This window comes from Haliotis rufescens, unplaced genomic scaffold, assembly GCF_023055435.1.
Source record: "Haliotis rufescens isolate VD_foot unplaced genomic scaffold, xgHalRufe1.0.p SCAF_5, whole genome shotgun sequence".
NCBI lineage: Eukaryota > Metazoa > Mollusca > Gastropoda > Lepetellida > Haliotidae > Haliotis > Haliotis rufescens.
The window spans coordinates 6,648,838-6,671,723 of NW_025964223.1; the positions used below are offsets into that span (position 1 = coordinate 6,648,838).

The window sequence follows — 22,886 nt, forward strand, 5'->3', positions numbered from 1 at the left end:
ATTACTACAAAATAATTAATTTTCAGAATGCATTTATCCTAATTACGCAAAATTAAAAGTTATTGTGGTGGAAATAATAAAAATATGATGAATATGTAACCTGTCGGCAAAGAAGAGGCCCCCGACGACATGTCACGTGACCTCTCCGCCATTTATCCTTTTTCTACCTTGGCCAACAAAACTCTACGAGTAAATTTTGAAAGGTCTTACTGCGGTAGAGGAGTTTACTTAAAGCTCTGCGAGGTAAGAACTTATTGCTAAGGTAACCTAGAATCATTTTGTGCATTTTTGCTTGCATGTAATTATCAATGGCTCGTGGAAAACGTTTTTCAAATATGAGCCTTTGCTTTGCTCTTCCCTCGCCGCCTTCCTGACCACGGCGTGCGCGATGAAAGACAAAGGGATCTCTTTGTCCTGATTGTTATAGTCTCGAACGTTAGTGACAGTGTTTGTTGGAGGGCCAAAGTTTGTAAGCCTAATCATTTTCAGTCTCTCTTGGACCTCGTATGCATGAAGAGTGTTTCTTGTCAGTCGTGTGTCAGTTAATTTTGCTATATTTGCAAACACGTGGTCTCTCCGCGTGGGCATGGCTGCCGAGCCACGCTGATCAATCTTCGAAGTAGGTCAACAGGATACGCTGGGATTTTTTTTGGGCGTGGGTATTGACTATCGATTGTAGTATGCATTGTGTATTTATGCGTAGATATTAATACGTGAATATTACCGGTATGTTGTAAAATCATTTGAACAGGTTACAAGTCGATATTCATAACGATTCTTTGTTCATCCCTTCCAGTGACATGCCCTGTTAGGGTTAACTTTAGGAATACTAATTGTCATTTAGCCTAATTGTCAGTGTCTTGAGATAGGATTAAAGTGAGATTTTTTTTAGATAGATGGGCATATTATTTCCAGTTTTACAGATAGGTTGTTTTTAACAGTGTAATATATTACTTAAAAAATCAAAGCAAATTTCAGAGATCTGACTTTTGTTTTGTCTCATGACTGCATGGTAAACGTATTTAGAATTAGACAGTAGATGTATTCAGCATTATTTTTTCATCCAGCATGCTTATCCTGTGAAAATGTTTTCAGTGAATGAATATTTTCTTCTTTTTTTTTCAGTAATGACCACAAACGGTGAGGAGCAAATGGACCAAATGACAGAAGACAAATTATTAGCCGAAGACGAAAAAGACGACCAAATGGATTTTGAAATTAACGGCAGAGCGGAGGACTTGCAAAAATTAATTGACTATGGAATTGACAGAAAAGTGTCCGAAGAATTGGTCAAAATTTATTTAACAGGTATGTGAAAGTTAGTCGGCGACTTAAGCAGCTAGTCCAGAAGGATCACACAGCACTAGTCAATAAACGAAGCCTTAAGTATACTGAAAATAATGCTTAAGTACTTTTTTGGGCTAATACTCAAGATTTTGGCAGAGACTGCAGGGAAAACATGTTAAATGAAAAAAAGAAATTCAGATCTTACATGTAGCTTATTGTGCTGCAATGATTATTTAAAGTATGAAAATATGTTTTCCTATATTAAACCTACATAATGCATTTCAGGAAAACTCACCCCATCTGATCTAGATGAACGCGCACTAGATGCACTGAAAGAATTCAATGCCACTGATGCAATAGAGGTCTTGAAACAGTTTTGTGAAAGCAACTTAGAACATGTGGGCAATAAAAGTGCATTTTTGTGTGGACAAATGAAAACCTACCGTCAGAAGAGCAAACAAGGCGGTGCAGCAACACAAGCCAAGGGCCCAGATGAAGCCAAGCTGAAAGTGAGATATTGAAAATGTTTTGAAATTCTTTTTTACATGTTTTCTGAAATGAAAATATAAGTAGGATCTGATCTAGACTGTCTGCCCCAAGAGTGGAATGTCCGGGGTTCGATCCCCAGCCACGTCTTGTTGTTACCCTCTCTGGCGCTCGGCAGAATGGACCGCCTCCATGGTCTAGTTGTAGAGCGTCCGCCTGGAGAGCAGAAGGTCCAGGGTTCGATCCCCGGCCGCGTCATACCAAAAGACATTAAAATATGGTACTTGTTACCCAGTCTGCTGTCGGCATAAAGGGGCTAAAACAAGGTCTGGTTTGCTCGGAGTCAGTTTACTGTGTCTGATTTTTGTATGTTAAACTGTGACATGGTATCTCAGTGGGCTAGCACTATAAATCGGCATAAGTCCGGACTAGTACAAGCGCACGCATGCACATGCACGTCACTATATAAGTGCAGTGATATTGGACGTGACGTTAAACTCAATTTCACCTCACCTGGAAGAAATTCTTTTAACCTGCATTAGTTTTTCGTACATCATAAGACATTGGATCTTCTTACTCAATTAAAATTTATTCCTTATAATAATGGTTTTTGTGTAAAACTGAAATTTCTGATTTCAGGAAATTTTAGATAGAACTGGCTATTCCTTGGATGTCACTACGGGTCAGAGAAAATATGGAGGACCTCCACCTAACGAGGACGATGTACAGCCAGGTCCAGGTCATGAGGTCAGTTTTTGCCTTGTTAAGATAACCATAATTGTTTCACGCCTAGTGTGTGCTGGAATACTTGATAGATTTTTTACTCAGTTTTTACTTGGGATCTTTGGATGCTCCTAGACTAACAACAGTCTCATTTACTTTTGTGCAGTGAAAATACATGGTTTCTTTCTCGCTTAGCATTCAAAGTATCACAGTATCAGTTCCAGATCTGTACAATATTGTAGAACTGGCGTTCCCTATCTGTGTAGATCAATGATTTGACGCTATGCTGTTCCCCTAATGGAGGGATTGGCACGATTCACATCAACAAACAATAGGAAAATCAGATATAAATTTGAAAAGCCTTTTATGGATTTACAATTTCATGTCTATTCCCTCAAGGTTAATGTATATATGTTAATTGAAAATTTTCAACAAAAGTTTTTCTTGTTGCAGGTCTTTGTTGGCAAAATTCCAAAAGATCTGTTTGAAGATGAACTTATTCCATTGTTCGAGAAGTGCGGGCGGATCTGGGATCTCCGACTAATGATGGATCCCCTCACAGGCCTTAACAGGGGATACTGCTTTGTCACATTCTGTGACAAGGTGGGAGCGCAAGAAGGTGTCAAGCAGGTACATATATTTTGTAACAAATTTGTGGAATACCCTGCAATATTGCTTTTAAATAACAGGAATTTCCAAACATGATAATATGGTCTCAAGTCCCAGTGTTAGAAACTGCTTTAGTCCACTAGTCCTTACTTCGTCTAGTCCTTATATACCTTATATAACTATTGGGCAGTTTGATAAGTGCGCTCGCGCTGAAGTCCGAATATATATTCTGAAAAGGGCAAACAAAATTATGTCCAGATATTGGCGTAGTACTGAACTATTAGGTAAATCACACTCAAAATGTTTCCCTTGTGGTGATGCTTGGGCAGAAATGGGGAGGTGGGTGAAATGACAAAATTATTGCATTTGTATAGCGACATGTGTGCACATGGCTGTATGCCTGCTTTTTCTAGCCGAGACTAAAGCGTTTTATAGTGCTAGCCTACTGAGATACCAAGCCACAGTTTAAGATGATTACTCCACTCAGGCACAGTATACAGACTCCGAGCCGACAAAGTCCTTGTTTTAGTTTCTTAATGCCGCCTGCTCTACCACCAGAAAGTCATGAAAATTGATTAAAGTAGTCATTGGGTGATGGTGTCATTGTACGGCTAATGCATGGATCATGTTGTTTTTTTAGATATTTTATGGTCCACACGTTTCGCCCAAACAAATCGGTTTTGCTGATTATCTCATGTCTCACCATTTCAGCTGGACAACTATGAAATCAGAAAGGGCAAGACATTGAAAGTGAATATCTCAATTGCCAACCTGAGGTTATTTGTTGGAAACATTCCCAAAAATAAAACAAGGGACGAAATCAGAGAAGAATTTGGGAAAAGAACAGGTTAGTTAAAATAATCAAAAAGCAGAAATAGCCTTGTTTAAGATTTAGCAAGTAACACATGAAACCTGCCCTTCTGCTTTTGTTGATGAAATGTAAAACAAATTAAGCGAATGCAGAAAAATGTCTCTTGTTATTGAGGATGTGCTGCCTTTGCACTACTTTCTGAAATCAATAGGACGGTCGGGTAGCCTAGTGGTGAAAGCGTTTGCTCGTCACGCCGAAGACCCGGGTTCAATTCCCGACATGGGTACAATATGTGAAGCCCATTTCTGGTGTCCACGCCGTGATATTGCTGGAATATTGCTAAAAGCGGCGTAAAACCATGCTCACTCACTCTGAAATAAAACACAATAAAAGTCATGATCAGGTGTCACATGCAGTGTTTTCACCCTATTCTTCTCTTTCTTTTAGAGGGTCTCACAGATGTCATCGTGTACGGATCAGCCGACAACCAGAAACTGAAAAATAGAGGATTCTCATTCCTGGAATACGACAGCCACAAGTCTGCTTCCACTGCCAAGAGGAAACTGGGAAGTGGCCGTGTCAAAGTCTGGGGTTGTGATATAATTGTTGACTGGGCTGATCCTCAAGAAGAGCCAGATGATGAGACTATGTTGAAGGTATGTATGTTGCTAGATACCAGGAGACCGGTGTTGTACCTTGGCTACCATGCATGATCTGCAATAAAATTATACTTTGTAAATCGGAAATCATTACTTGCATTTGCAACTTGAATTAGGAAAAAATGTGATCAAGTTGTTGCCTTGAAACATTCATAAATCTGGTCTTGCACCTTGTAACTATGAGAAAAGAATACCTTTCTGGAGACCATCGTTTTACATGACAAGTTGCATATTTTTTCCACAAGATGTTTAACTTAGAAAACTTGTTTCAGGTTAAAGTGCTATACGTTCGCAACTTGACTGCGGATGTAACAGAAGAAATACTTAAGGAAAAGTTTGAAACGTTCGGCAAAGTCGAACGAGTGAAGAAAATCAAGGACTATGGATTTGTTCACTTTGAAGATAGGGATCATGCAGTCAAAGCGATGGATACACTAAACAACACAGTAAGATTGAACGTCATTATGTCCAATATATTCATTTCCAACAAGTGAGTGAACAAGTGAATTACATTGCATTGGCAGTATTGCAGCCATATAGCAAGTTTTCAACCCACTTGGTATGTTAACAGATTAGTTTAGATGGTTTCACTGACTTCATCACCTCTAGATCCAATCTGCTGATCAATCCCCAAGTACCAAGAAATCTTTTACATACAGTAAGTGGACAAGTACCACAGAAGACAGCCCATCTTGAGCTTTTTGGTTCTTGAGGGAAATAAAAATCTGTGGAGAGAAATGTTGTATCGCTTTCTACACATTCCTTGTGGGTGTTTAGATTGAATATGCAACTACAGTTAACTGAAATACTGTTCATGGATCTTTGTATCAACCCTTAAACTTATTTATATACTGTGACAGGTTCACCAAATAAGGGTTATGTAGGGTCTTGCAAATTGCTATTTCTGCATATCAATGATTTATGGATATACAAAATATTAACCAAATATTTTATCTTCACAGAAGGTAGGGGGCATGGACATAGACATTTCTTTGGCCAAACCTCCATCAGAGAACAAGAAGAAAGAACAAAGGAAGAGGGACAATGAACGAAGACAATACATGAGAGGCTTTATGGGGTACGAATTTGATTTCTGTAGTTTCATTTAGATAATTTCTGACCCCGTTAGTTGACATGTCTCTGTTAACTTCAAGTACCATCGTAACTTTGTACTCAGAAATATGTTACATATGACAGTATTATCCATAACTTCTTTGCTATACGTACACATCAGGGCTCTTCAGTATTGTGGATAACATCTTCATTATTATACATTCATAACTGCTTGCCTCTTCCTTACCTTATGTAAATGTATAGTATATAACTGTTATCCATAATACTTACATGACATGATTACATACATCTTTAAAATGCCTCGGAAAAGATGCTGTAGTGTATGAGTTGGAAACTAGTGGAATGTAAACGAAGCCACTACAAACTAGTAGTTTCTCTATTTAGACCCCCACCCCCAAATTAGTTTTGGTGCAGATTAGCAAGACCTTTCTTTTGCATACAGCAGGTTGACCAGCACCACAGAAGACAGCCCATCTTGAACGCACTGGTTTTTGATGGAAATAAAAATCTGTGGAGAGAAATGTTGCATCGCTTTCTACACATTCCTTGTGGGTGTTTAGATTGAATATGCAACTACAGTTCACATATTTATTATGTGCCCTGCCCAGACCCTTTTTTTCCTAGTACCATAGCTATGATTGTGTTTCCCCTCAGATACGACGACTTCTGGGGCCCCCCCACCGGCGGGAGAATGCCCCCACCAAGTGGGCCCCCGCGACGAGGTGGCTTCCGGCCACCACCGCCACAAGGAAGATATGGAGGTAAGCATCTACATGTGTATGTCCCTCCTTAGTTGTTCCTGTATCCTCTTTGGCTCACTTCAAATGTATGGTCTCGAAGGAACTGGTGACGTTTTGGCTGTCAAAATTGCTTGCTTTGGAAAGTTTGTGCGGCATTGTAGATGTAGTAGCATTCAAAAATGGCAGTTACGAAATTTTGTTTTTTGGCTTTTGACTGTTTTGAGTAGTAAAATTTTGTTTTGTTTGGGCGGAACCCTGTTTGAGTTGATGAGGTAGCTATGTGGTGTAGTAAATCGTAACAAAGCTCTGTGTGGGACTTGTTTCAGATCCCTACTATGAAGATTATGGTTGGTTTGACTACGATGACTACTATGGAGGCTATGGTCCCCCAGTCCCCCGAGGCCGTGGGCGTGGCGGCCCCCCTCCCCCAATGGTTAGTAAACCTGTTCTATCATCCTTACTGCCTTTACACGCGAGAATCACAGTATCAGTTCCAGATCTATATCAAAGTTGTAGAACTGGCGTTCCCTAGCTGTGTATATTAAAGATGTGACGCTATGCTGCTTCCCCGAATGGAGGGAATGGCACGATTCATATCAACAAAATTAAAAGGCAGTGAAAATCAAAATTTCAAAAATTTGCCAGAATTGGCAACCAAAAAGGAAAAAAAATATCAAAATTCCCAAAAAATATGTAACTGCCTACATTTTGGCCCAAAATTTGAAAACAAAATCGGAAAAAGAAAACCTGAACCTTCAAAATATCAAAGAGGGAGCACACATACATGTTAGGTTCATATATATATTTATAGATATATTTATATGTAGAGGCATTGTAACGTTTCATTAAGAACTGTATGGTTCTGTGTAATGGAGTACAATATTTTTAAAAAAGTAATTCGTCAAATATATGTGAACAAGTTGATGGTCTACAAATATGTGTTTGCCTTTCAGGCTATCCGTGGGCGTGGGGCCCCGCCCCGAGGCCCTTCCCGAGGTGGGCCAGGGGTTCGGGGAGGCCCTGGGCGTGGCGCCCGTGGCCGAGGCGTGGTAGGCCCCAGGGGCAGAGGAAACGCCCAACCGAAGCAGCTGAGAGGGGGAAAGAGGAAAGCAGGGATGGAGTTGCACGTGGGGCAATCAAAGAGGAGGAATCTGGATAGCTGGGGTAACCAGCCAATCCCTCAACAACCCCTAGATCAGTCAGGATATGGTGGCTACGGTGGAAATGACTCTCAGTGGTACCAGGATTCATACGGTCAAAATTGGGGCTAAAGAGGTCGACCTGCCTTCATCCTTTGTTCAAACTAAAACAAAAATTGCTGAGCAAAATTTGAAATTTTTTACTTCTGGCTGTTTCCTCACGGAATATATATGTACATATTCATCCTAACATCCCCACATTTGGAAAGAAGATCGAGCCAAAATTGGAGTTATTTTGTGCAAGAATTGGAACTTTCTCCACCTATTTACCAGCTTGATACATGGATACTTTTCAAAATCGTACGGCCTTTCAAAATCTTAAAGGTCTGGCAGCTGTTGTGATTAACAAAATTGCATAAACAGTTACCCATCGGACACACTTGAACATCAATCATGAATCACTTTAAGGTGAAGGAATTCAAATCATGGAATTTCCAAATTGTACTGGAAGCTATTTTACTCATTTGCTGTAATCATTGTCCTTTTGTGCTGGAAGACTTTTGTTTCATTAGTGCATTTATTTTATCATTCGCTGTAAGAAATAAGCCAAAATTATGGCAAATGTGTGTATTCATTTGGCTCACAACCAACTTGTCATCAAGTTCATTTCACAAACTTTGTAACTTTTCACATTTATCATTGTGGTTTGTAGTGTCTTTTTCTTTTTGGCATTTAACAGCAGCTACTTATGTAATCCAACAAAAATTAGTTAAATTGGCAAATAAAGTCATGGTTTTATGTGTAGATGTCGGAATTTCAAAATCTGTCATTTTTTTCCCCCCTCTTCACACGTGAACAAATTGTTCATAGGAAGAATGTTCACAATGAAATTTTGTAATAAAATTAGGTTTCAAAATTTGAGACCTCAAAACTATGTTGCATTTGGCTGGCTTTGACCAGTTTTTTGGTCCTTTTTGGTGAATGCAGTCAGTCCCTCACAAGTGGTGGACCTCGACAACCATGGCACCGGAGGCACAGGGACTATCAGGTAAATGGCAAGCAAGTGGATAAACAAGAACCTATAAATTCAAAAGTATTAAAGAATTGGCTATTTCATTAAAACATTTCTCCAGTTTGCTCTTGCAAATAGCTTGTTCGTTCACTGCTATCCCTGTTTTGGTGATTGGTTTGTTTGCCATGATATGCATTCACAGGGTACAGGTAAGCTTTACAGTGGAGGTGTGTGTGTGAGACTTGAAAGGAGTGAAATCATTCAGATTCTTGGTTTAACAAGGTTGGTTCCTTTGGAGCAATAAATAGCTGGTACTTAAGGACAAACTCATGCCACCGTGGAAAAGGAACCCTTGTATGTGTGTTTTACTGGACACCGATTTGATGAGTTAGTTAAATCACAAACGTTTTTGGGAACGGTAGTTTTTGCTCATCAGCTACTTCCCCAAACTAGGAATTGCTACTTGGGAAATAAATAAAATCGACCAGCGGACCCCTCCCTTAAAAAGACTGGAATATTAGATCGATTTGTTGAAAGGCTAGTGCTAGTTGGCATCCCTTTTGAAAACAGTTTCACATGTATGGGTCCATGTTTTTAGCCACCCATTCTAATGTGGACTTTTTTACCAACTAGATTCTCTTCTACAGGCTTTCAGGCTTGTGAAGTTACATTTTAAGCAGCATAGAAGAGTCCACATAACTTAAGTTTAGGTGTAACCAGCGATTTCTGTTCCAAACTGAAAATTTAAGTGATATTTATATACTCTTAACACGGACATGGCATGACTGCCTGAAGGACAAGCCTTTATCACTCTATATTGCCTTCTTGTAATGTCCAGTGTTAAGATTCGGTTTTATTGACATTAAGGATCAAGCACTTTGCTGCATTTGTAATGATGAAGATGGCATATTTTCATATGTATGCATCTTACCTGTGGCCCTATTCTTTCTACTTAAAAAAACATGCATGGAAGACGTCTTGTTGGAACAAACTAAATAATCTGATCAATATGTTTCTACACTATTTCCCAAGAATGAAACCAAACGCTCATGCTAGTTATGGGGAATGGTCACTTTGGTCATTTCCTATTAGTGGGGCTTTTATAAAGCCAGAATTACCTATTGCAGGCCTGAGTTTATTAGGTTACCTGCTAACATTTCTACATTGCATAATACATTAGTTAACAGGTAACCTACATAGAAAAGTTGTTGGTGTTAAGGGGCAGTCTGGTAGCCTAGTTGTTCAAGCGTTCGCTCATCATGCCGAAAACCTGGGTTCGATTCCCGACATGGGTTCGATGTTTGAAGCCCATTTCTAGTGTCCCCCGCCGTGATATTGCTGGAATATTGCTAAAAGCAGCGTAAAACACATTAACCCACGCACTGTTCGTGTTAATTTTGATTTTTGAAATATTGAAATAGAATATTGGAAGGATGGTAACAAATAGGCGATAGGCGACCACCCGTGAAGATAAACACTGCTGGATATTTGCGAGCAAGAACGTACCCAAAGTGGATCGTTGCCAGATGGTGTCCAAAATTACTTAATCGAGGTTGTCCAAATTTTGTCGATTTTGGAGTGGCATATTAAACCCATTTTGGCACAGTATAGAGGCAGCAATTTTAAGAAAAACGACTGAACCTTGATGAAATGTCTTGGAAATGCTTGTATGCTTGCACAATAGTTCCAAGTCGGCACCATCCACCAGGTCATATCAGATGCATATTTCCTAATATGAAAGATGTAAAGTGTCCTATGGATTTTATGGGAGCTTCAAACCGAAAATTGACAGTTTGGTCACCAAAACGACGGACTTTAGTTCAACCATATACAAGATTATTTTCTCGAAGATTATTTTTTTTCGCCCTGATTATTTCTTGTTTGCAAAATATGGTTGATGGGAAGTATGGCCGGTGATTACTAAGGAAGTCGTATCCTCGTACATTCTCCTCAAAATTAAACAGGTTATTACTGGCCTCACTGCGAGTCAGGTTGGATTCGACAGTGTTGTCCCAAGTAACGATTAATTTCGCTTTTAGCAGTAGTTCTTCCAAACCAGAACACAAACTAGATGTTAAGACATTTATGTAACCACGTGGTATTGGCAGCATGCGACTGACTCTGCCATGAGAGTGGTGAAACGAAATACCTAACCCTATGTTCTGATGTGATTATTATACATTTGCTAGGGTTAAGGGAGCAACCATTGACAGGGGTAGGAGGCCAGGACTTCAGGCTTGTTTTACTGATATGCCACGCATTGTAAGGGGGAAACAGAATTAATGAACCCTTGTCTAGCAAGCAAGTGTCCACAAAGAACAGATGCTCAATTGTTTAATGTTTTGGTGGGGGACAATTAGGCTGGGAATTAAAAATATATCAATGCTAATCTCAAATTCCTCCCCGTCCCCTGAACAAATGGTTGCTCCCGAAGAGCCTTCACGGTCACATGTTCGGCAGCTGTTGCGTCACAGTTTGAAAGCTGAATTGATACAACACATCTTACCAATAATTTTTACTTTTGGAAAACGAGGGTTATACAAATCATCTCGCTCGAAAGAAAACTCCGCAAATGCACATGACAAAGCGAACATTTACTTCAAACGCAGGCGAACCCTCGCGAAATAAAGGGGAATGGTTTTGGTTATCCAAAACCTGTGAACCAGTTTGTTTCGATCGTACCGTTGGTACAACCAAACCAGAATTTCTTTGGGGCACAAGGCATAGTTGTCGTGTGACAGATACGTACAATGCTGTCTGTTGTTTTCTAGATAATGCAAAGACGTGGGACTTGAGCTTGTCCTCGTCAACCAGACGTCGCTGCTGCTGTTGTAACAGGACAATGGCTAAGGCGAGGAGTCCCCAGGTGAGTTTATCGCTTTTGACGTACGCTGGGCGTCATGGAGGAAAGAACTTGTACCTACCGAGGTCTCGTGCCAACTGTTGTATTGACCATATTCGTACAATAAAGGCGGCCCATTCCTGGTGTCCCCCGTCGTGGTATTGCTGGAATATTGCTAAAAGCGGCGATAAACTCTACTCCCCAAAAGGCGACAAAATAGTGGTATGATACTTTCGAGCAAACCCACCATGACATGACGCCTGGCTCCGCGTGAACTGTTTCCTTTGGTTGCTCGTTCGTCTTGGCGTTTTTGAATAAACTCGTTACAACATATAATGTGAAGCATTTGTGGTCTCTTCAAGGTTGAACCTACTTAATATGTATTCCAGGCTGTGGCAGTTTATACCTGCTGGTTTGGTTGTCGGTGATAAATGGGACCGAATCCCTTCCCCCATATATTTAACCTGATCAGGTTCTTGCCAACTCGCGTGTCGGTGGGGGAAAATTACTATTAATGGCTGGAGTGCAGTGTCAATAAAAACTGCCTTTCTGTGGAAGGTGTCCTTGACGCAAAAATATTGCAGAAAGTGTTATATTTGCAGCTTCTAAATAATTATAAATAATGAAAGAGCTTTGTCATATGTCTGAATAATCCCGGTTTTAATCCTGGGACCGAAAAGGCGATGACACATTCTTGCAAACAGCGGCTCAGCTTATGTTTTCCAATAATATATATTTTTCAATACTGATTTTATTGCTTCCTGAAATATTGCAAGAAACCAGAATCCAGATGAAACATTTACTTTCCGCTCAATTCACTGTACCCGATCGACAAGTTTCTATTTACTTGCATGCCATTTAGAAGTCGATGATGATCTGAACATGCCACATACTGCACATGAACACGCTAAAGAATGTTTTACTAACCGTGAATATCCTGGTTAGAATTGAACTTAAGCAATCCATGTTTGTCATAAGAGGTCACAGAACTCTGGTCAAGCTCTTGAGCTACCAATTCTACCCATTTTAGCTATAAAAACGGTAACGGTATTTTTCAGTGCATCATCATTTTCAGAAGCCCCCAGTCTGTTCCACTGCCCTCCTTCGTCGACTACTCTACAATTGTAATTCAAAAAGTGACGAATGTCATTTCTTTTGAAAAATAATATCCTTACATTGCACATCACAATTAATTATGTAAAAAACACAATGCGCTTTCGAATAAAGGATTTTAGTGCCAGACTTTTCCCATGTGAAAAACGTGAAGTGCGTTATAAATACACGATGGCTGTTGCTTGCGGTAAACGATCTCAGTAAGTCGGTTACAACCATCTTGAATTTTACTGACCGTGAAGAATGGCGTTATAATGTTTCTGGTCTTCAGCAACCCATGCTTGTAAAAGGCGACTAACGGGATCGGGTGGTTTGGCTGGCTGACTAAGATGATGCATGTCATTGTATCCTAATAACGTGGATCGATGCCTTATCACTGGATTGTCTGGTCCAGACTCGATTATATACAGACCGCCGTCATATAGCTGGACTATTGTGGGGAATGCCCGAGTAACTCTCCATTCCTCAAAAATAATGGAGCCGGGGCCGAGGCCCATTATTTTTAAGGAATGGAGAGTTACGAGGATATTCCTCTACTTAACACATCCCTACTTTTTACACTTTGACAAAATATTCTGTAGTTGAAAATATTTGAAAAATTACAATGCTGCTTCAAGATAATGTACAGTTAACAAACAACTCTCCATTCCTGAAAAATAATGGAGCGTTCAAACAATAGAATGACGTCACAGATGTGTTTTCAATTAAATTATGCGTCGTTCGAATCCAAGCCACGTGATATTTACGTCAATTTGTTAACTTGAATGGCTGTTCAAGTCACGTCGATAACTCTTGGTTTCGTAACCTAAGTCCATGACGAGTCGGTACGTAGAATAACTCTGAAACAAGTAGCGGCGATAGGGTTAAAGCGTTTGTTCATCACGCGGAAGGCCCCGGTAAACATGGGTACAATATGTGAAGCCAATTTCTAATTCTCAGTGGTATTTGAAACGGGGGGCGGTCGGGTAGCCTAGTGGTTAAAGCGTTCGCGCTTAACGTCGAAGAGCCGGGTTCTATTCCCGACATGGGTGAAGCCCATTTCTGATGTCCCACGCCGTGATATTGCTGGAATATTGCTAAAAACGGCGTAAAACCATACTCACTCACTATTTGAAACGGCAGGCAATGTGACCCGACTGTACAATGTGGGGCCGCGACGAGATCAGGTCTACGTGCATTATTCGAGTTCAGTTTTGGATTGTGCGGGAAAGTATCTGTTATGATTGATTGGTTGGTTGGTTTATTGTTTAACGCCGCAATATTCCAGCTGCACGACGACGGTCTGTAAATAATCGAGTCTGGACCAGACAGTCCAGTGATTTACATCATGAGAATCGATCCACGCAATTGGGATCGATGACATGCTTCAACCAAGTCAGCGAGCCTGACCACCCGATATTTAGGCGGAGCAGAAGTACGATAAACAACGTTACATTTTACCAAATCCCCCATTCTCAATGTATTTTTTTAATACAAATAAAGGATAGCTACATGAGAAGTTCAATTATAAAACTATCGTATCTTCTCTTTGTCAAAACCCATATAACCATCCCGAAAAGACTTAAAAACCCTTTATTCGTTTCCGAAACTTCGAAAATAACGATAGTGTTTACAAAATCACCATTCTTTTCGCGTCTGCCGAGTTCATCTTGTATATTTTACACAGCTACAAAACGTACATCCTTGAATTCATCATACCATTAACAATTGAGAAACTGTCTAAGTACCAAAACTTCTATTGAATGTGGAACCAAACCCTGTTCTCTGAAACCTACCAGTAGGCCTACTCGTTTGAAAATGTAAACAAATCTGTCAACATGTTTACATTTTCTACTATTTCGAGAGATTGAAGTCGTCAGTTTGTGCAAACATCAGCTGAGATAATTGCGAATATGCACGGGACGATAATCGTTGCAAGATATTTTGACAATGATTTGGAAAAGTCAAAATCGTTCTATTGGGGTGATTATCAGAAAAGGCCCAAGGAAACGCAAATGCATTTTGATTTGCATGGAAAGTATTCAGGATTTTGTACCATGACCGTTAAGGTGCGTTTTGACATCCCTTACAATCCATATTTGTGACACATTTTGGCCGCCAAATTTAATTTTGTATAGACTAATGCCAGAGATGCCTCCAAACTTCCACTGATATATTTCAATGGGACTCGTTTCTTTTGCGGTTCAGTACATATAATATCCAGGTGCTTTGCTGAAATTGCGGTGAAAAAAGTCTGGCAGTTGTCATGCCCCATTGAGTTTTTGTTTGTTGTTCAGCGCTGCACTCAGGCGCCATACAGCTGGAATATTGCTATCTGTAAATAATCGAGTCTAGACATGAGCATGGATCTACGCATATGGGATACGATGACATGCATCAACCGACTCGTGAAGATCTGGGGTAGAATAGGTCTTCAGCAACCCATGGTTGCCGTAAAGGGCGACTAACGGGATCGGGTGGTCAGACACGCTGACTTGGTTGATGCATGTCATCGTATCCCAATTGCGTGGATCGATGCTCATGATGTCCATCACTGGATTGTCTGGTCCAGACTCGATTATTCACAAACCGCCGTCTTATAGCGGGACTATTGCTGAGTGCGGCGTTAAACAACAAACAAACAAACAAAACATGCATCAGCCAATTCAGCGAGCCTGACCACCCGATTCCGTTTGTCGCCACTTACGACAAGCATGGGTTACTGAAGACCAGTTCTAAACCGGATCTTAACGGGTTGTGATTTATAGAGGACATGAACACGAATATAATGTTTTATTTATTACCGAAGAAGATGCCGACACACAGAAACGAACTTTAGTGTTTACCTCTGAGGACAGCAAGTCGCAACAACAGGAAAGGATCGAAATAGGTGACGGACACTTACGAAGGTTACGGGTTGGCATGGTGTCTCGTGACTTTAGTCTACGGACACATACGAATGATCCCGATGCCATTTGGCACACTCGTCTCATTTCGTAATCTACAAGATACAGAGAGGTGAGGAATGAGCTGATATGGCTCGAACTGAAAACGGCTCCAGACGTCGGAAGCCGAACTCGCGAGTACGCATGAATGACGTGGTATATAATAATTCGTCGGGTGATATTTGTGACAGAAGAGTGTGGTAGGGAACACTAAGGATGATGTGGATAATAGTAAGGAACGAGGGAGGAATAAGCATGGCTAGTGACGACACAATGGCTAGTTCGCTTTTGAATCAACTGAAAAAAAGTAGCCGGTGAAAGTGGCTTTTGTGAATGTTCCAGGAGTGAGAACGGTTTCCAGTAGCTCTTTCTGACTGTAGATCAAATTTATGTCATGTAAAGATATCAGGGCATTAAGGGGCTAAAACAAGGACTGGTCGGTATACTGTGTCTGAGTGGGATATTCATGTTCAACTGCGGCATGGTATCTCAGTGAGCTAGCACTATAAATCGGCATCAGTCCGGACTAGTACAAGCAGCAACACACACATACACGTGCATGCACGTCGCTATATAAGTGCAATAATCTTGGACGCGACGTTAACCCCCTGGATGCCATTTGGACATATATGTCCCTACACAAAACGCAGTTGCTGTGCCAGAGGGACATATATGTCCTTCTGAAACATCATGTTAAAAGAATTGAAATAAAATATTTTTGGATTACCCCAAGCCCATAGCAATTGCAACATCGCAAAAAGCAGTAAATTTCCATCACATCTGTGTAATTTTCACAACTCTACTGTCAATAAATAACGCATATGGAGTTAGTCAAATTCCCCTTGTTTACACTTTCGTTCAAATGTGCCGCCATTGAAATATTTTTTCATTTCGAACAAATTGCACCGACTGATTGAAAATCCATATGCGAAGGAATGTTTGAAACCTTCATAAATATTTTGGTTAAAAGATTGAAAATAGTCAAATATCTACGCATCTATGTATTAATTAGCTAATGAAACCAACTAAATGCCCAGTTTATCGATGGTGAATGGAGTGTATATATTTTTTTTACAGTATTTGTTCAAGGCCTCGTTCATCACATTTATATCAAAGCGTATTCAAAAACATTCATACAGTTATACATACCTACTGACATCTTTTAAAAACAGTCTGTGTGAAAATGTGCCACTTCTCATATTCATACGTATACTTAGAAATTCCATTCATGCTTCCTAAACCTCAAATTCTGCAAAAACACAGAAAAGGTACCGCAACTTTTTAGCCGAAACTTAAAACAAAATGGCGACCGAAGTTGAAGGTCGCTTAGCGGTACTTTTCATGAGAGAAAACAAGTCGAAAGCATGTCTCCCAGAAGAAACGAAAACGCACATGGTAAACTTTGACACACCCTCTTTGGTCTGTGTTGTTCATGTTTTGTGACTGATTATATGTAAGTCACGTTTTCGTATGTTTAATGAGGCGACCCAATTTATTACAAGACGTTGAAAAGTAGGTTGGTAGCAACGGCATATAGGATCTTATGCAGTGTCGAATATATTTATAATTTATTGGTTATATAAGTATATAAACAAGAACTATATGATGTTGAATTATGAACGTGTAAATGTCAGTTAAAATTACTTGAATACCGGTCCCCGATGAATCTATATATTTATTATTAGTTCGTATGTCTAAATATAAATAGCTAGCTCTTTGACAGTAGAATTCATTACTAAATTATTAATAATCTTTCGTTTAATTTCAGTATGTAAATTTTGTATTCATGCGGTTTGTTATTGTTAAATACCTTATTATTATTGCAAGACTAAGTTTTTTTATTTCACGAATACAAATGAAGCTGTTACGGTTATCGACAGTTGGTTTCAATCATCCACCATAACGGGGTTGGCAAGAGCGGCAAATTTCCGATTGTTCGTCTGGAACGAAATACCGTGACCCGCGACCTTTGACATGCCACGTCACAGAGGTTACAGGTGCCCGAGTAAAACAAAATAAAATTTGATGTTGAAATCACCAACAGTGTTAAATATGACATCCAATGTAAATATTTATACATTATATGCTTTAATCTTTATCTTCGTGCTTTGTTTATCGAATCAGCGCGATGAACACAAATCAAATATAAAAAAACCGTTCGCCTCCCGCCGAGAGCATGAATATTCATAGGGATAAAAATAGCCCCATGTGACAGACGACAACATTGCGATCGAAGCTGTCCACCAAGAAGGAATAATGTCTGCGGTGGGAATTGGCGACGACGATGATTTGGGGGAGTCGGACTTCGAGTCGGACATATCCGTCGATTCTCTCGATTCCGACTCCGAGTCCGACTCCCAGGAAGAGATAAGCGGTAAGTAACATTAATTCATTTTCAGTAAATTGAGTAGGTGTACTGTCAGTGTCAAAGCAATGGCGGGAATAAGAATTTGTTATTTTTTTTTAGCAATTTTCCAAATTGTAGGCTAGATCTACTCGTGACAGTTGTGATGTTTAAAATGTTAAAAATATCTACCATACCATGATAGTCATAGTAGAAACAGCAAACTACCTTGTTAAGTATTTCATGAAATTGATTTGAAAGAAAGTCTCTCATGGTAGTGAAGTTTTAACATGTCTACATGTGGCCTACACATGCTTTTGGTAAAGCTCAGTAATATTAATGGAAAAATGTCTTTGTTAAAAATTAAATTTATCTTGAAGGACACACTAGTTCACACTTTGGACATGAAGCCATATTTTTAAATGAGTATAGTGAGTCATTCCTAAAAAATCTAAAATGTCTAACTTATTTTGAAATTTTAAAAATAAATGAATATGTTTCATAATTTTAAATGTTAAAAATATATCTAAATGATGTAGATTAACATTTACTATAACTTACTAAGGGGAAAGGGGAGTGGCATTGCACCAAGTGACTGTTGTCCTTGTGCCAATGGGTTGGGGGGTCAGCGCACTGAACAAATGTTCCCTCACCCGGAGACGTGGAAGCTATGGCCAATTTTTTTTTTTAAATTTAGCATCATTGTAAAGCTTTTGATTTTAGTTCTCACCCTGGAAATGTTTGCATCATGATTACACAATTGTTTCCCTGTGACTACTCAAGGAAGCCCTTCAGTTTTCATTAATACATTCATGTGGAGCACATATATCCTAATCTTATCTTTATTTTGTAGTAATGAAGAATAAGTCTTTCAACATGTTTAATCTGTACCCAACTAAAAAGGTCACAGGTTATACATATTAATTACAAGCAAAATATTAGCCTTGACGAAAATAAAGTTGCCACATGAATATTGATACTGTGTTGTAAAATATTCACTAGATCTACAGGGTCTGAAACATTTCCTTCAATAAACTAAATATATGTCTATAGGTCTATATGTATATATATATATGTGATATATTTATATCTTTATTTAAATTTAAGATTGATAACAAACATAAAATAAATTGGAGAAATGACAAACTTCCATGAAGCAATTTGCAAAAAGTATGTATCCAAGGGAGATATTATAGGACATAAACAAATCACATTATCTCCCCTTGATCACCAAGAAAACATGAGTCAGCAGTTGCTTAGTTCCAATTATGATAAGAAACATCCATGAAAATTTGCAAATTCAGCGATAGAAACTGACATTTTAGTCCACTAGTCCATATATTATAATGATGAGTATAACAAAACCCTATAAAATTGGCAAATGTCTACTAGTCCTTATGATACCTTAACTATTAGACTGTTTTGCAAATATATAATCAGGACAATGACATGGAAATTAATACCAGCTCACTTATCTGTAGACAAATTTCCAAATCTTCCCATTGTTTTAACAGTACAATGGAATTTTACCCTGTCTTGTAAAGTATTTTAGTTCCAACCCTTCATTTTGATTTCGGTGTTAAGCATCACATAAAAAAATACTAAAGAGGCAAACAAATAAACAAAGCTAACCATGTCCTCACTATTGTGATTGCATTAATTTATCTGCAACCTCTTAATTCTTATGCTTTAATTTTCCACCATGTCATTATTCAAAATTATTTGAAAAGCTTTTAAATTTCATGATATTTGAATTTTGATAATACAGTTTTACTCTGTCCAGGATATGGTCTGTGAAGTGGAATGATTCATACATGCTTTTTCCATGCTCCTATGTTATTTGAATGCATTGACACACTACACATATCTATCTTTTAACAAGGAATCCTTTCCCTTAGCACTTTTATATGTGATTGAAAAGGACATTATTAATAAGAAGCATTATTTCAAATTTCAGATCACGAGGAAAATAACCAAGAAGAGGCAGGGGCCAAACCAATGGTCTGTGGCCCCTGGCTGCCCGTGCTGGACACAGACAGCTTTGACCTCGGCAACAGCATTGACTTTGCCGAGGAGTGCGGCCCTGTCAACCCTCCAGGTAACAAGAATTGATAAATACAAATATCATTAAGTGCATGAATTCAAAATCAACATACACAATGCCTGTCATCCAAAACTAAGTAAGGAATTGTTTCATATTTGGTGTCTCGTTTAGGTATAAATGTGGATATAAGTTGTATGATATTAAGATTATCATTACATGTACATGTATCAAATACAATGATATATGTCAGCATGATTTATAATAATTCATGTAATAAATTATGATATATGTTTCAGATTACCATGCCCCTCCTATATGCTATTTTGAACAGCAACTCAGAGGAGGGGATGGAGGTGTTGATTTGTTCGACCTTATCTTCTGAACAGCTATTTCATAATGTTTGATTTTAATGTTTCATAGTCATTTCATTTGCCTATCAGACATTCCTGAACACCCATGGTAGAACGACCTCCCGTCTGGACTTCCACATGTCCCTTCTCCACTCACTCGTCGGGAACACTCAGGTGAAGAGGAGGACTGGCAGGCCCAGGACCCAGCCTCCTTCCCGACGACTGACCGGACGTCACTTCATAGAAGTGCTGCCTGAAGGGAAGAGGAAACAGTGTGTTCTCTGCAGAAAGAGACAGAGGACCTTCGATGGCTCCGCAGGAAAGGTCAGGACCTGGTGTCCTGACTGCCACATTGGTCTCTGTGCACGCTGTTTCCGTCAGTATCACACAGTTGATCACATTGCAGCAACATCACAGCGATTCATTGTAAATAGATTAAATTATATTAATGATATATATTATATATATTTACTGTAAATAGAAAATGGATTTGTGTATATATAAAAGGACATGTTGGTGCGTGAGTATGATTCAACGCCACATTTACAATATTCCAGTTAATTCGTGGCGATTCATTGTATATGGATCATTGATCTTTTGTTCACAATTATGTACTTCATGTAAATAGAGTGAGTATGATTCATGCCGCTTTCAGCAGTATTCCAGCTAAGATGCGGCCCTTTTTTTAAACTTTATTGTACATAGTTTATATATTATTCACATGTAAATACTGTCAATAAATATGTATAGATTGAGAGATTTGTACATTTGTCTTATATATCTCATTTCAACAGTTACAAGATTTGTTACTGATGATACTTTTCAAAATATTAAATAAAGTACATTAAGGACAGTAAGTATAACAGTAAGGACCTTGGAATAAGAAATAATTTTCTAAAGTCTTTCCAATTACAGCCATATGAAAGTGTGGTTGTTCCTCTGGAATATTAACAAAATATTCAAAAATGTTCATGTATGCATATGTAAGCATACTTTTTAATTATTAATTGATATATGGAAATCGATTCTCCAATGTTATCATAACCAATGACTTACATACATCTACAGAACTAAAGAAACTTTTTACTTCTAGTCCTTATTATGATAAACCCTTAAAAATTGAAAATTTCTTCTGATAAAGTTCGCTCAACAGACATAATGTAATCCATAAATTTTAGCGGTAAATGCCACGAGCAAGCGCGGACGTGAGAGAAGACAGCAAGCCGTGAACGTATTTGTTCCGGCTTGCGCAAATCTGAAATGATGCCCGTTTTTTTCGAGCGGGTAACCTGTGCCTTTTGGTGTTTACAAATTCTTCATAGATTACCTTTTTTTCAAATTCGTCAAACATTACCAGGAATACATGGTTTGATTTGTATTAAATGTCCGTTGAAATATACTTCGGATAATGGTATTCATAACAGCTAGTCTACCACATCGCCATGGAAATCATTCGTCAAAAAGTTCCCGAAAGAAAGATTAATTATCGAGATCAATTTTGATTATACTTTGAACATTTCATGACAAAAATCACATATACATCCATCTGACTGTAATAAATGTTAGCTAATACAGTTCCTTTGGGTTTGTGATCAGTGGATCCATGTCTTTAATACTGCTTGATGGTCACTCAGTGGCTGCTGATGTAAGCAGGGACGGAGATGGAAATCGGGAAAATATGACCAGATCGCAACGTTTGAATCTTTGATGAATCAATGCGTTTATCATCTCCAAATTACGACAGATTTCAGACCATCACTAGAACACTAAGCTTTGCTTACAGAATGATGTTCAAATGTACTTACTATCTCGGTTGCTGTCAAAGATGTTATAGTAAATCCAAAATCCCAAACACCGCTGAACACGGTCGACGACATTTTGAAATATTCAAAACTAAAGCTGTCGACAACACAAAAGGCATTTTCGTATTGTTTCTACTTCATGTGATTTTTTTATATTGTTTTGTGTTTGTATAATCGTTATTAGTTAAAAATGAAAATAAAACAACGTTATTAAGGATTCATAAAGATACGAGACTAACTCGTTCAATCGTCAGTATGCAAATTTCGTCGACGTGCAAATGGACATGTCCGCCATCGCCTGGTAGGAGTATTTACAGTGAACTGATTGACATGAGCCGTGAGGAATACCTTTCGGTGCAAGAAAAGTAAAAATATGCCATGCATAAGGGCATGTTCTTTGCAGATTACATAGTATGATTTTCTTACTAAAAAATGAATAATGACCGAAAAGAAAAATAATTTATTGCAATGAAGAAAACACAACACCGCGTATAAGTTTTAGTTTGAAATGCGATTTCGTTCTCTTCTTTCTAAAAGTACGTAATTTTGAATTTCATAGCTAAGGTTACACGTTACAATTTATATCAGCATGTAGGTAATAAACCACAGATTTTAGGGATAAGATTTTATTCCTTACTCATAAATAGTTTTTTCATTAATATGCTTTTTCCGACATGATATGCAAACGATAACGTTACAATTTCACTATTTTAAGGACAAAATGGCGTCACACATATTTGAACAAATTCGTAATCGACGATTTCGCGGACGATTTTCCACGGAAATGTTTCATTTTCAACACGGTAATCTGGAAACAAACGGGCTTTCGCATAATGTTTTTGGTTTTTATATTGGTGGAGATTTACAACCTGACAAGACGCTCAAAGTATCCAGTGCGCAATGTCAACAAAACAGCCGCCATGGACA

At 38.7% G+C, this 22,886-nt stretch overlaps 2 protein-coding genes across 4 annotated transcripts; both read left to right on the top strand.

Moving 5' to 3' along the window:
* Positions 1 to 120: 120 nt before the first annotated feature.
* On the top strand, positions 121 to 8,462 carry LOC124133602 (heterogeneous nuclear ribonucleoprotein R-like). Of its 2 annotated transcripts, XM_046498055.2 has the most exons (12): positions 121 to 243; positions 1,126 to 1,308; positions 1,573 to 1,796; positions 2,413 to 2,520; positions 2,950 to 3,126; positions 3,817 to 3,952; positions 4,364 to 4,572; positions 4,848 to 5,021; positions 5,538 to 5,653; positions 6,304 to 6,410; positions 6,716 to 6,822; positions 7,343 to 8,462. In XM_046498055.2, exons 2-12 carry the CDS (start codon positions 1,128 to 1,130, stop codon positions 7,658 to 7,660), a joined length of 1,857 nt encoding a protein of 618 aa, XP_046354011.1. In that variant the 5' UTR covers positions 121 to 243; positions 1,126 to 1,127; the 3' UTR covers positions 7,661 to 8,462. The 2 variants fall into 2 exon arrangements, with proteins under 2 accessions (XP_046354011.1, XP_046354012.1); XM_046498056.2 differs by lacking the exons at positions 121 to 243; positions 6,716 to 6,822.
* Positions 8,463 to 17,434: 8,972 nt separating this feature from the next.
* On the top strand, positions 17,435 to 21,671 carry LOC124122738. 2 transcript variants are annotated; one of them, XM_046485862.2, is made up of 3 exons: positions 17,435 to 17,793; positions 19,721 to 19,861; positions 20,248 to 21,671. In XM_046485862.2, the coding sequence occupies exons 1-3, from the start codon at positions 17,676 to 17,678 to the stop codon at positions 20,268 to 20,270; spliced, it is 282 nt and encodes a 93-aa protein (XP_046341818.2). In that variant the 5' UTR covers positions 17,435 to 17,675; the 3' UTR covers positions 20,271 to 21,671. The 2 variants fall into 2 exon arrangements, with proteins under 2 accessions (XP_046341818.2, XP_046341817.2); XM_046485861.2 differs by lacking the exon at positions 20,248 to 21,671 and adding an exon at positions 20,104 to 20,227.
* The last annotated feature ends 1,215 nt before the right edge of the window (positions 21,672 to 22,886 follow it).

Bases quoted from the DNA above. Each gene is read 5' to 3' on its own strand.
- LOC124122738 (XM_046485861.2), top strand. From the start codon at position 17,676: ATGTCTGCGGTGGGAATTGGCGACGACGATGATTTGGGGGAGTCGGAC. The intron at 17,794-19,720 runs GTAAGTAACATT...TTCAAATTTCAG, and splicing joins CTCCCAGGAAGAGATAAGCG to ATCACGAGGAAAATAACCAA. The intron at 19,862-20,103 runs GTAACAAGAATT...TATATGTTTCAG, and splicing joins CGGCCCTGTCAACCCTCCAG to ATTACCATGCCCCTCCTATA.
- LOC124133602 (XM_046498055.2), top strand. From the start codon at position 1,128: ATGACCACAAACGGTGAGGAGCAAATGGACCAAATGACAGAAGACAAA. The intron at 4,573-4,847 runs GTATGTATGTTG...AACTTGTTTCAG, and splicing joins ATGATGAGACTATGTTGAAG to GTTAAAGTGCTATACGTTCG. The intron at 5,654-6,303 runs GTACGAATTTGA...GTTTCCCCTCAG, and splicing joins TACATGAGAGGCTTTATGGG to ATACGACGACTTCTGGGGCC.